Here is a 12,320-nt window from a genome sequence, read left to right as displayed (position 1 = left end):
TTTAATCCACCTCTTGTGTTGTTTAATTTTTACTGTACTTGTTGTTGGATGTCGTGCTGCAACTGTGCTATTTGATTTCTGTCAAACGTCAAGGCTGTGGAGAATCAAGTGTAAACAGCCAAAATGTCTGGTTTTATATTGACTAAGAGATTTGGAAACTATTTAAAGCTGCATTTTATTTTGGAAACTAATCCATTTTAGAGGTTGGTTAGATGGTTCAGACGTTTACTGAACATGCTGCCATCATTTGTTCTACTTTTCCTTTACGTGGTGTGACAACAGATGTGTCACAGATCCTTTTTTCTTCATTTAAGTTTTCATTTAACATCTGGAAGCTGTTGTATTTACAGTTATATATAGCAGATACAGATGTACTACATCAGTCATGTGCATTTCTTTAATTTTAGAGTCATAAAAAAACTCTAAACACTCTCACAACTGTTCAGTTTTGCATGGGGAAAACTGAAAAGTTAAAACTGTTACAAGGTAGTTAGGTTTGTCCAATCTTCACCTCCTTTAATTATTAACCTCAATCTCTTTATCAGCCGCTTCCAGTAATCAGCACAGTATTGGCTTGTTAAAACATGTAAATCAAGAGTAGCAGTTGCTAAACATCACAGCTGAATAATATGAATGCTTGCCAAGTGGTACGTCCTGCATCTTTGTATCAAAATGGTGACTTAAAAACCGTTGAGCACATTTATCATCAACAGAAACTATGCCTGACCATGACAAACAAATACACAATAACTGATGGTTACGGTTCAAATGCAAATCGTTGTTTGTAACTCGTGTTAACGTTTCAGTTCAAGTCCAGTACCAGACGTCTACAGCTCCATCAGAGCTACGATGTCATCGATGCGAGATGTCTTCCTGTCAGTGTTGGTGGATCCGAATGCCTTCTCCATCAGGTCCTGTTTCTTCCTCTGGATCTTCACCATATTCTCCTCCACTGAATCCTTCACAATGAACTGCAGCAAAAAAACAAACACAAACATGGTCACATGATTAGTTCTCTAGTAATCTAGCATCTTTTTTAAAATTTAAAAATAAACAAAAAAAAAATCACTAATCAGAAAAAAGCAAAATATGTCTTTCCAATACTATAAATAGTGAGAGCCAAATTACTGACCTTAGTGACTACAACTTTTCTTTTCTGGCCCAAACGGTGGCAGCGGTCAATGCACTGCTCTTCAGTAGCTGGGTTCCATGCCTAAGACACAAACACAGAGAGAGAGTTCACGGTAACTGAAAATATGCAATATTTATTCCTGAAAACCTTCTATGACAAGATAGATTTCGAGATTTCATCCTTAGAGATCGTCTTTGTCATCCTTGTGCACAAACATCTAACGGGATGTAATGAATGCTGAGTAGTGGTGTACTCTGATGCCATTTTGACTTGTCATGCAACCCCCATGACATTGCTAGCTACATCGGTGCAACCAATGCAGCTTGCTGGGCTAGGCTGGAGGTACAAATGTGCAAGTAGGTCAGTCTGTGAAACATCAATGCAGCCACAGGGATTCCCCGCTGCAACAGCTGAAAAAGATCAGATGTTCTGCAGAAAATCTACCATCACTTTATTTCAGTTAACTAATGATTATTTTAAGCAGCAGAACTGATCATTAATAAACTTCAGTGAGTCAAGCATCCATCCGGTGTGAATATACATGATTGTGGCACAGTGGTGGCATCTGCACAAGCAATGACCAGTGAGCATTACCTCAACATTATCCTTAGGTGGTAAAGCAAGCCAGATCCTGATGCATACCAGTTCTATCAGTTTAGTTATGAGATAAGAGCCCAAGTCCTGACCTAGTCACACAGCCATGTATGGCATTTGTGTTGTTTTCTTTTTTCCTTTCATTTTTTTTAATGATTAAAAAAAGATTAACAAACTTTAATTAATGTTCAGAGACCTGTTCCTCACCTATTCCAGTCAGTCTACCTCCACTACATACACCAAAGAAAATCTCAATCTTTGATAACATGATTCCTAGATGTTATCAATTTGTTACATAACTTAGTCTTTGGCCACCAACCTAAGTATGCTGTCTCATGCATATAACCATGTGGTTGAATGTCTGCTTCCACCAGGCTTTGTACTTACGGGGTCCATGAGAAAAACGTGAGAGGCAGCGGTCAAGTTAAGCCCCACTCCTCCAGCTTTGAGTGACAGGAGCATGATGGTGGGGCTGTCGGCCGCTGAGCTCTGAAACTCCTGGATGACTTGAGTCCTTTTCTTCTGGGTCATGGTGCCGTCCAAACGCACAAAACTGAAGCCATGCTCTCTGGTGAGGAGGAAACACTTCCATGATGACCAATCAAATAAAATATTTAATACAATCAATTACATTTACACCACAGTCTGTATGTTTTCAGTGCTAGTTTCTGTCTTGTAGCAGATAAATCAATAGGCTTTAAAGCAATCATTAATAATAGTAAAAGTAACTGAAATGATTAGCTGAATTTTACTGAAATAGAAGACACATTTAGAGCTTCCTTCATAAATTTTATTTATTGCACTGTATTTTTTCCCTGGTCATCAAAGCCACAGCTGCTCCTACTCCTTTTTGTTTCGGCTGCTCCCTTTAGGGGTCGCCACAGCAGATCATCCGCCTCATTTTCATCCTACCCCAGCATCCTCTTCTGTCACACCAACTCTCTGCATGTCCTCTGCAGGTCTTCCTTTTTTCTTCCTGCTTCCATATCCATCATCCTTTGTTTAATTTATCCACTAACCCTCCACTAAGCTACATGTCCAAAGTATCTGAACTGTACTTCTCTAACTTTGTCTCCAAACTGCTCTCATAGAACCATTTCTTGTTCATTATGGTCACTGCCAATGAAAATCTTGGCATTTTTAGCTCAGCCTACTGCTTTTTGTTAGTACCAATGTCACCAAACCATACATTAAAGCATGTCTCACTACTGTTTTCACTCTTACACTCTCTTATGTGCAGTGCGTTGATGTGGAGGGTTGATCCCAGGTATTTAAACTCATCCATCTTTACTACCTCTGCTCCTTGCATCTTCACCATTCCTCCAGCCTCCCTCTAATACGAACATGTATTCTGTTTTGCTTCCACTGACTTTCAATCCCCCAGCTACCTGCTCTCACTTAAGATCACAATGTCCAAACATCATAGTCCACGGATACTCCCGCCTGATCTCATCTGTCAACCTGCTCATCAACAAACAAACAAGATGGGGCTCAGTGCTGATCCCTGATGTAAGCCCCTCTCCAACTTAATCCCATCTGTCACTCATACTGCATACGTCACCACTGTCTTGCCGTCCTCCATCAAAGCCACAGCAATCACTGCAAATCCTGAATCTCTGATCTTAGTGTTGTTTACCTGAGTGGAGTCTCCAGGATGGTGAGGAAGCGTGTAAACTGAGAGACGACCAAACACTTTATGCTGCTGTCTTTAGATCGCAACCTGAGCAGATTTCCCATGAGCGCTTGCACCTGCAAACACACAGATTTTCACACGGCACAGAACAAACCCATTTTCCACCCCTGCCAAATCAAAACCGTGGAGCTACCTGCTTGCTTTAAGTTTTTGGCACCACCTCAGCTAAAGTTGTGAAAGAGAACTAATCTGCTCTATTATATACAAAATATCAGACCACTGATTGCTTAGAGATTAGCAGTCACTTGAGTTTCCATGTGTGCACCATGGGCTTAATGACACAAGGTGTGATGAACAGCCACATGCTGAGAATCAGAAAAACCTTAACCTTGGTTATATTCCAGTGTTTGTGTTCATGTTCTGTTTGATATAAAAGTACCCAGTACCAAAAGCAAGCGAAGACTAGCTGAAGCTTTACCATGTGTTGAAAATTAAGCTTAAGGGATGGCTCCTGTTTTAGGGTCTACTGAGTGCGTTTGTTATTTTCTCCTACTTAAAGTGAGTACCTTTGAGCTTGTCCTCCACCTCTCAGGCTTTGTAATATTCTCTTCTTCCATTTCCTCTTGTGGAAACTCCACCAGTTCACTGGTCTTGATTTCACCTCGACACAGAGGACAGTGCGCAACCTCCTGTGCCAACATATGGAGCATCAGCAAAGAGAGAATTATGAATTTAAATTAAACTGAATATGTATTTGTTTTATGTAGAATGACAGCTAATTTACAAATGCCTGATGCACATATACCTGTCCCGAAGTGCTGATGACCTGTGCGATGCATGGCCGGCAGTATACGTGGGCGCAGTGTGTAATGACGGGCAGACGGACCGAGTCCAGACACACGGAGCACTCCTCATCAGAGCCGCTGGCCAGCACCAACCGCAGCTTTTCTATGAGACGCTCCCGCAGCTCTGCCGGTGTTGCTGCAGCACCTAAAGCCAGAAAGTGATGAGGAGGGAAAGAAACAAGCAAACGAAGTAATTGGAAAAAGGAGAAACATTTCTAATGTTTGTATTAATACAAGTACTTGTTTGACTGATTATCTCAGAACAGGTAGTGTTAAGAAAAAAGTTTTACCAGCAAAGTCAACTGTTTGCCTAAAGTGTCTTTATATTTTAACTCAACACGTTAGAGCTCAAGATAGCAGCAGAACAAAGTAAAAAACATCCTAATTATCAAGCAAAAAACAACAAAATCCCCACTAATGAGTTTCCTCATTGATAAGGTTGATCATCGAGTGTTTTCAAAAGTTTTGATCTCGTTAATCCACAAATTTCAGATTTTACCTAAATCTGAGGACATCTTTGCCAGCAGGTCAGGGTGGCAGCAGTGCTGTCGGAGCCTCATGAGAATGGCAAGCACATCAGCATAATTCCTCAAGACTGTACCTTCAGCTACATATCTGCAAAAATGAACGTAAAATCGTATTTTATTATAACATTTGACATGAATGGATGAATCAACAGTCACATGTCCCGTCAAATAATCTCACACAGGTACTTTCTGTCTTAGCAAAAACACTCGTCACTCTCAAGCATGCTTGCACAAGTACACTGACACGCTCCACACGTACCTGCCAATGGTGTTTTTTCCTTCAGTGCGTGCCAGCTCGTACTCCTCCCTCTCTGGTTGGCTGAGCTCTACCTGCTCCACGTAGACTTTCTTCTCAGGCAGTGACACCAGAGGCCGCCCGTTCACCTCACTGTTCTTGGTCCGTCTCAGGGTGATGCACTTCACTAGTGTCTGAAGGTGTCTGCACACAGTAGCAAGTATCACAGACTAATACTGTAAGGTGTTTGATTATTAATAGTACTTTATAACAAATCACACAAAATGCGGGGCATGATCTGCGGTGCCACTGCAGGGGAGGCGGGCGCACCTGCATGGCAACCGCAATCACGCCAGGCCGGCTTAAAGTCTGTGCTGACTGACTGTTGTTGGTATATGTCCAGCAGTGAGCTGCAGAGCTATAGTAAAAGTATGCTGAAAAGCATGAACGAGTGGTCAGGTCTGTCGTGGATCTTTCACAGTAACGTGAAAGTAATTCTGGCAAAGTGATTCTGATTAAAAACTTGGATACGAGGCTCTCTGTACAAGAGATTAGACCCTGGAGCTTTAAGCTTATTTTGGACAAAGAAAAACTTTAAAAGTCAAGAAATGCAACAATGAGCAAGGAGTAGGCAACACAAACAATATTAAAATTAAAGTAAGGAGACACAAGCAAAGCAAATAGGCTTTAAACAGAAAGATTATTGCTACTCTTAAGTGAATGGCACCCTCTGCAGGATTGATGCGGTGCTGCAGTCTAGAAGTTAAAGGCTCTCTGAGCACTCACTGCAGGCCGGCCCTGTCTCCTTGCGTAACGGGTCTCTGGATCACTCTGTTCCACCACTCTCTCGTATCAAAGGGCTTCAGACCCAGGAAGGCCACCAGCATCCACAGATCCCTCACACTGTTCTGGATGGGAGTACCTGAAGAGAAGGCGGAAGAGGCATGAGTGTGCCTGTTTAATACATATTCAAAAAACATAATGGCGTACCGTGATGTCGTCGAGGATTTGTTTATTTAGGTATTTACAGTTGTGGTGTTAAGATCTATCAAACCAATACCATTCTGTGATGTAACAGAAATTACCATAATTTCTGTTATTTTCATTCTGTAGATGAAGACGCTAATGAAACAGCACAGAATAGTCACAATTATGGTATTAGTTTAGAGCCGTCTACTGTTCATTTCATTTCATTTCAGACTTTTAAATGACCGGTAGAAACCCTGCCATACCATCGCTGTCATCTATTGAAATCTGTGTGTGTGTATTTAGACATGGGATACCTGAAAGAATCCAGCGTCTCTGAGCTTTCAGGTCAAGTACAGCTTTACTCATCTGTGCATTTGGGTTTCTTATGATGTGTCCCTCATCTAGCACAACCCTCAGCCAGCTGATCCCATGGAGGGGACTCTTATTCTGAAAGGAAATCATTATAGTACATTAGGGATCTGCTAAGAGAAAAATCCAGTCCAGTTACTTATGAATTATTTTAAAAAAAAATGTACCCAATGGCTGGATTATCTTCAGTTTTAATTTGTGTGAATATTTCAGTCCACACTGCAACACATTTGTGTATATACTCACCCCAAAATCAGAAGAGAGGACATTGTACGTGGTGATCACCACATCCTGAGAGGACAGAAACTTTTTACTCCTGTTTCTCTCTGGACCGTAATACAAATACACATTCAGCTTCACATTAGGGTCCATGTGCTGCTCAAACTGGTCCTGCATAAAAGAAGAGAGGAAAATGATGAAAAAAACTACACATTGCTTAACTTTAATTGTAGCCAATTATTATGGCATGCAAAAATACTGTTCTTTCAAAGTTTGCCTTCTTACCAGCCAGTTACTGAGCACAGAGAGGGGGCAGATGATGAGAGTTGTTCTTGCTTTTAAGTCATCTGGGCTTTCAGCGATGGAGGATTCAGCAACTGCACATGTAAAAAAAAAAAAAAGAAGCCCAAATCAAATATTAAATGACTGTCCAAGTTCTATTTCTTTAAACAGAAATATAAACATAAAACACTCAATAAAAATGCACTGTTGGAACTCACTCTGAGTGAGACTGGACTTCTTGTCTGTTTTCTTCTTCTTTGAGCCTGTGCCAGATGTTGAGCCACTCAGAGCAGCAGCAAAGTCCAGATCCTCAAACAACACCGATCCCTCTGCACCAAGAGCATACAAGTCAATAATTTTACTCACAGGAAATGATTATTAAGAGTGTTTAGAAGCAAAACAAGAAATCAGTTCAGTGCAATCATGCATCTACTTTCTCACCAGTAAATGGACTGGTTCTTTTAAAGCATTTTTCTACTCTATCTGAGCACTCACAGTTATACAACATGCCTCATTCGCCCATTCATTCTACCCAAGTTCTTTCTATCGTACATTCACACTCATTGCACAGATTCACATACACTGTCTGTAAATCTGTGTATCTTGGGAGTCCAGTATCTACACCAAGGATAATTTGGCATGCAGACTGGAGCAGCCATAGATCGAACCACCAACTTTCCAATTAGCAGATGATGTTCTATACCTCCTGAGCCACATCACAAGTACACAGTTCTACAGGTTACAGTTATACCTTTGCTTGGTTTTCTCTTGGTTGCTTTCATCTTCTCTTTGCTCTTACCTGTTAAGTGGTCAGGTTAAGGTTAAGTCAGGTTAAAAATGCAAGTGAGTCACAAACGCACAAACAAAAGTTTTAAAATAAAAATGTGGAGATGACAATTCTTACTTTTCTCTGACTTATCTGCTGCCTTCACTGCATGTGGTTCATCAACACAGATCACCTCCTCCTGGGTACTGATTCACACAGGGGAATTGGGTCATGAGCTAACACAGAATATAATAGTGCAGAAAATAGATTCCCAATTCCAAAAAGGTTGTGACACTGTGTAAAATGTATATAAAAACACAATGCAATGACTTGCAAATCTCTGGAAAAGCAAGTGGTACTAAAAAGAAAGCTGGGGGAATATTTAGCAGCTAATTATGGTAATTAGCAAAACATCAGTAACATGACTGGGCATAAAAAGAGCATCTTAGGGAGGCAGAGGGTCACCAATCTGCAAAAACTGTCTACAAATTGTGGAACAACTTCAGAATAGTGTTCCTCAATGCAAAATTGTGAAGACTTTAAATACCTCATTATCTGCAGTACATAATATCATCAAAAAATTCAGAGAATCTGGAGAAATCTCTGTGCACAGGCTAAAAATCGTTATTGAAGTCTGTGATCTTTGGGTCCTCAGCTGGCACTGCATTAAAACAGACATTATTTTCCCACTAAAATCAATGCATGGACTTGGGTAAGATTTAGTGCCTGTGGAATTGGAAGCGTGCACATTGGGAAAGGCATCATTAATTTGAAAGGTGTATGGATGTTTACAGTTCTGTAGAGGGGATGCTCCACAGTGGTAAACATGGCCCTGTCCCACTGTCCCAGTTTATTTTTGAGACATGTATTTTATGCTGAGTCCCAACTTTTTTGGAATTGAGGTTGTATAATTTGAGTGAAATGTACATCAATAATACACTCACAGGTTAGAACCACTTGATGTGCCACTCACTCCAGCTCCACCTGCACTGCTGCTTCCTGAAGCAAACACACCACATCTTTTATTTAATTTCGACAAAATCATAAAATGTGTTAAAAGTTTTCAGTACCTTCCAGTGTCAGGGCCATTTGTGACGTCGTTTTAGCTTTAATGGGCGAAACCTTCTCAACCTGCACACATATAAACACACATTTTGTAATCGGTGAAAACAAGTTACTCATGAAGCATATTGCCTGAAAAGACTGCAACACACGCCTACTTACACATTTCTCCACAGGCAGCGGCTTTCCTTTGTGAAAATTGGTGAGAATCAGTGCAATTACAGTCAGCGTTTTACCCTAAAAGAAAGGAAACAGTGCAATATACGCTGACTGTGGATGCTGTTAGAATATGATCATGTGATGTGTGCAGTTTAATATGTCTATCTGTGTGTCACCTACCAGCCCCATGTCATCTGCCAGTATGCCTCCACGAACCCTCTCTGGTAGCTCTTTGGCAGAGAAACACGTGAGGGTGTTGTAGTATAGCTCGCCTCTCTTCTCCCAGAACGGCGGCAGGGCAGCTTTGTTTTCCCGAGCGCACATCCAGGACAGCGCCTGCTTCTGATGGAGCAGGAGGGGAGTAGCCACAGACTGGAAAGAGAGACGGTTGTATGTTAAACACTAAAGCTGCACTCCCATATAAAGAAAAGTAAAATGTAGTAACAGCTTGGAGAGAAATACAAAACTCTTTCCTTAACTCCAGTATAAAAAAAATAAATGGATCTCAATCATTGCATTTAACTGTTGTTTATGAAGTTTAAAAACAAACATATTGCAGACAAAAGCAGGTAATAAATAAAAACAGATAAACAGATTAAGTACCTACCACAGCAGCTTCTTTCTCTCCATCCTTACTCTCCATCAACCCTTCGAAAAGGTTATCAAATGCATTTTTTAGCTGAAAGGAAAAAAAATATAAGTAAAAAAACATTGTTTTCAACACAGATACATGTTGGTCCATCCCATGAGTTTGTTATTTATTTGCTTGTAAGGTGTCCTTGAGTGTTTTCGGACCTATAAATAAAATGTATAATTATTATTATTATTTTATTATAAGCTATAAAGGCTTACAGAGTACTACTAAAACGTTTAATGTAATTTATTTACCTCGTCGGCAGTTAGTGCAGTGGTCACACCTTTTTTTGATGAAAATGCCCGAGCATCTTGACTATTATACCACTGCTGATTGTCGCCTGAAATCCAACGCATGCAGGTAAATGAAGAACCACGAGCATACACACACATTAAATTTGAGTAAATTAAGTCCAGCGATTGTGCAGGGCGTACCTTTCAGTTTGCCTCCCTCTGTGTTCAGCTTATATCCTCGGCGTGACATTTGTTCCAGCACAGAATTTTTACTCTCTTCTTTCCCCCAGAAGGACAGCATCACCGGCATGGTGTAGGTGTTTTTCGTCCCTGAGAATACCACCCTGAAAAAGTAATGAGAAGTGTATTAGTACATGTAGGAAATTACAATTTGCCAACATTAATCCTCTAATAATGAACATGCGCCTCAGCTCAATGTCACTTTGACAATGTCATGTCTGGTTTTGCAGATTTTTGCAGGAAGATGCCCTTCCTGCACAACCCCAAAGGGATTTGTCTCTTCTCTTGGAAGCAAACCAGGGATCCTACATTTGTTATCCAAAACAGTACACTATAAGGAATATATGTACAAAAAAAGGAGTAAATGGTTTGATTAATAATGTGATTTTAGTGGTCTGCAACACCTGAGTACTTTTGTTTAGGGGTTCAAGTAATGATAGTCCTATTTTCTGAAAGGGAGAATAGTTTCGGGCACATAGCAGCTCACCCTTCTACTTTAGCTAAGTTGTTGTCCATGATGTAAGCCATTGCTGCTGCCAGCTCCTTCTTGATGTGTCCGACTTGATTTCCGTAAATGTTGGCAACCATCACTGCGTTGCGGTCATATGGATTCTGAGGCTGCCGCACTAAACCGACCATCTCCCCTTGGTTCACCTGTCCAGAGAGTAAAAACACCTTTTGCTTTTCAGGTTTCTCCACATGTTTCTGACCTGTGTGGTAGAACTGATCTGTGTTGTCTCCTCTGTCCACTAGAGGAATAAAAGAGACCCTGACTGATCCTCACCACCCCTGAGTAATATCTGAGGCCGACCACGGTTCCCTTGAGCTGACCAAACAGCACGCTGCCGTCTGCATCGGGCTCCTCAGACGCTGCAGCTCTGATGGCCTGTGAGAGAGTCTCTGCATTGGATTCATGGCGATCTGTGAAGAGGTCCACCTCACTGAACCTGCCCCAACCAAACTTCCACCTGCGGTTGAACTGCATGACTGCAGCAGAGATGAAAGAACATGAGTTTAGATAACAGAGTACTCTGGACTGATGTGATAAGATAAGCTGCAGACTGTAACGACAGAAAATACGCATTCTAAATTCGAAGACACGCAGACGCAGAAATAGCACGTAAACAGTGGGATTAAACTATAATATAAATAACAATATAATAAAGTTAGCTTCTCAACCTATACCTACACACAGACTTATAAGCTATTAAGAGTTAGCATGTGTAGTGTGTCCATACAAATAAAAGACTGTTACAGAGTGTCGACAGGAAACAAATCGTTCATACTGTTTAACTTCCTCTCGGCGAAGACTGTAGTTTGTTGTTTTTAACGTATTTTGTTGACGTTTGAGCTACTTTCATCTGCTGCTTATTCAAAAAGTAAAAACGGATTTAGTTGCTCTATAACCTCCGGTACTACTTTTCAAAATAAATTATTATTTCCGTTTAAAAAGATCGCCCAATAAATAGACATTTTTATATGAGAGCATTCACGTTTAGTCATCAAATGAGTTGTAAAATAAAAAGAGATTAGACAGCGATTACCTTATTCAAGACACCTCTCATCCTGTATCAACATCCTGCTTTACCACCACCAAAACCATGCACCCAAATAATACACATCACTTGACAGGTTCCATCATGCTTTGGGGCCTACATATTTTCTTTTCCCTCTACTTCTACAGAGGAAATCAGAAACGAAACCAGCAAAATACAGTGGAGGATCTGTGTGTTGGTCCCCAGTGGTACTGGTGATCTTGTGAAAATTAATAGAATTATGATACACAAAAAAGTGCAAACCGATTTTAAGCCACCAAATAATACCATCTAGAAAGCATGGGCTGGCCTCCCCAGAGCCTGGACCAGAACACTATTGAAGAAGTGTGGGATCATCTACCACTATCCAAAGAGGAGCCCTGAATGTCCTTCAAGAAACATGGAGAACGATTCCTAATGGCATTTTTAAAGAAATTAAAAGAAATCATTTCACCTTTTTCTTACAATATGAAAAAATGGGGGATGGATCAAAACCTGAATCTTTGATCTAGACAGTACTTTACTTTACACATCCGTTTACTGTTAATGTGACAGCTCAATATCTCATCATAATTTTAGTCCAATATATTTTATTAACCATAGAAAATACAACAAATGACAGTATATTTTGAGTTCTTTTTTTTTTCAAAAACCACAAAATAAATTCTAATTCTTGTTTTTGATCATTGTGCCAGGTTTTAGAATTATGAATGAGTTAATCAACACTTTTTAAAAAAAAGAAATTAATACGTTTATATCATCAGAACAGCCCTTTTTGGTATTATTCTGGAAAATTAAAGATCTGTTGTTTCCGGTGTGGTTGCCACGGATGTTGCGCAGGAGCTGCGTTTACGCGCCTTTGAGTTTTGCCCTAAAAACACTACGG

General features: G+C 40.4%; 1 protein-coding gene across 2 annotated transcripts; it reads right to left on the bottom strand.

Annotated features, from left to right (window-relative positions):
* Window positions 1-156: 156 nt before the first annotated feature.
* hltf (helicase-like transcription factor) lies at window positions 157-11,558 on the bottom strand. 2 transcript variants are annotated; one of them, XM_040042123.1, is made up of 25 exons: window positions 11,444-11,558; window positions 10,684-10,886; window positions 10,387-10,553; window positions 9,861-10,003; window positions 9,681-9,766; window positions 9,400-9,471; window positions 8,973-9,164; window positions 8,796-8,870; window positions 8,642-8,702; window positions 8,516-8,570; window positions 7,710-7,777; window positions 7,557-7,604; window positions 7,024-7,134; window positions 6,809-6,900; window positions 6,551-6,694; window positions 6,250-6,382; window positions 5,753-5,888; window positions 4,991-5,170; window positions 4,704-4,819; window positions 4,165-4,349; window positions 3,926-4,048; window positions 3,363-3,475; window positions 2,114-2,294; window positions 1,133-1,213; window positions 157-971 (listed from the first exon to the last, which is right to left on the bottom strand). In XM_040042123.1, the coding sequence occupies exons 2-25, from the start codon at window positions 10,882-10,884 to the stop codon at window positions 828-830; spliced, it is 2,907 nt and encodes a 968-aa protein (XP_039898057.1). In that variant the 5' UTR covers window positions 10,885-10,886; window positions 11,444-11,558; the 3' UTR covers window positions 157-827. The 2 variants fall into 2 exon arrangements, with proteins under 2 accessions (XP_039898057.1, XP_039898056.1); XM_040042122.1 differs by lacking the exon at window positions 11,444-11,558 and adding an exon at window positions 11,186-11,319.
* Window positions 11,559-12,320: the final 762 nt, after the last annotated feature.

This window comes from Simochromis diagramma, unplaced genomic scaffold (genome assembly GCF_900408965.1).
Source record: "Simochromis diagramma unplaced genomic scaffold, fSimDia1.1 OVJJ01000304.1, whole genome shotgun sequence".
Lineage (NCBI taxonomy): Eukaryota > Metazoa > Chordata > Actinopteri > Cichliformes > Cichlidae > Simochromis > Simochromis diagramma.
The sequence above is the reverse complement of the archived record's forward strand: the minus strand, read 5'-3'. Positions and strand labels throughout refer to the sequence as shown.

Coding starts and splice junctions, on each gene's coding strand:
- hltf (XM_040042123.1), bottom strand. CDS start 10,884: ATGCAGTTCAACCGCAGGTGGAAGTTTGGTTGGGGCAGGTTCAGTGAG. Junction 9,472..9,680: donor CTGCACTAACTGCCGACGAG/GTAAATAAATTA, acceptor TTTTCCTTTCAG/CTAAAAAATGCATTTGATAA. Junction 3,476..3,925: donor GGTGGAGGACAAGCTCAAAG/GTACTCACTTTA, acceptor GTGTGTTTGCAG/GTGCAAGCGCTCATGGGAAA.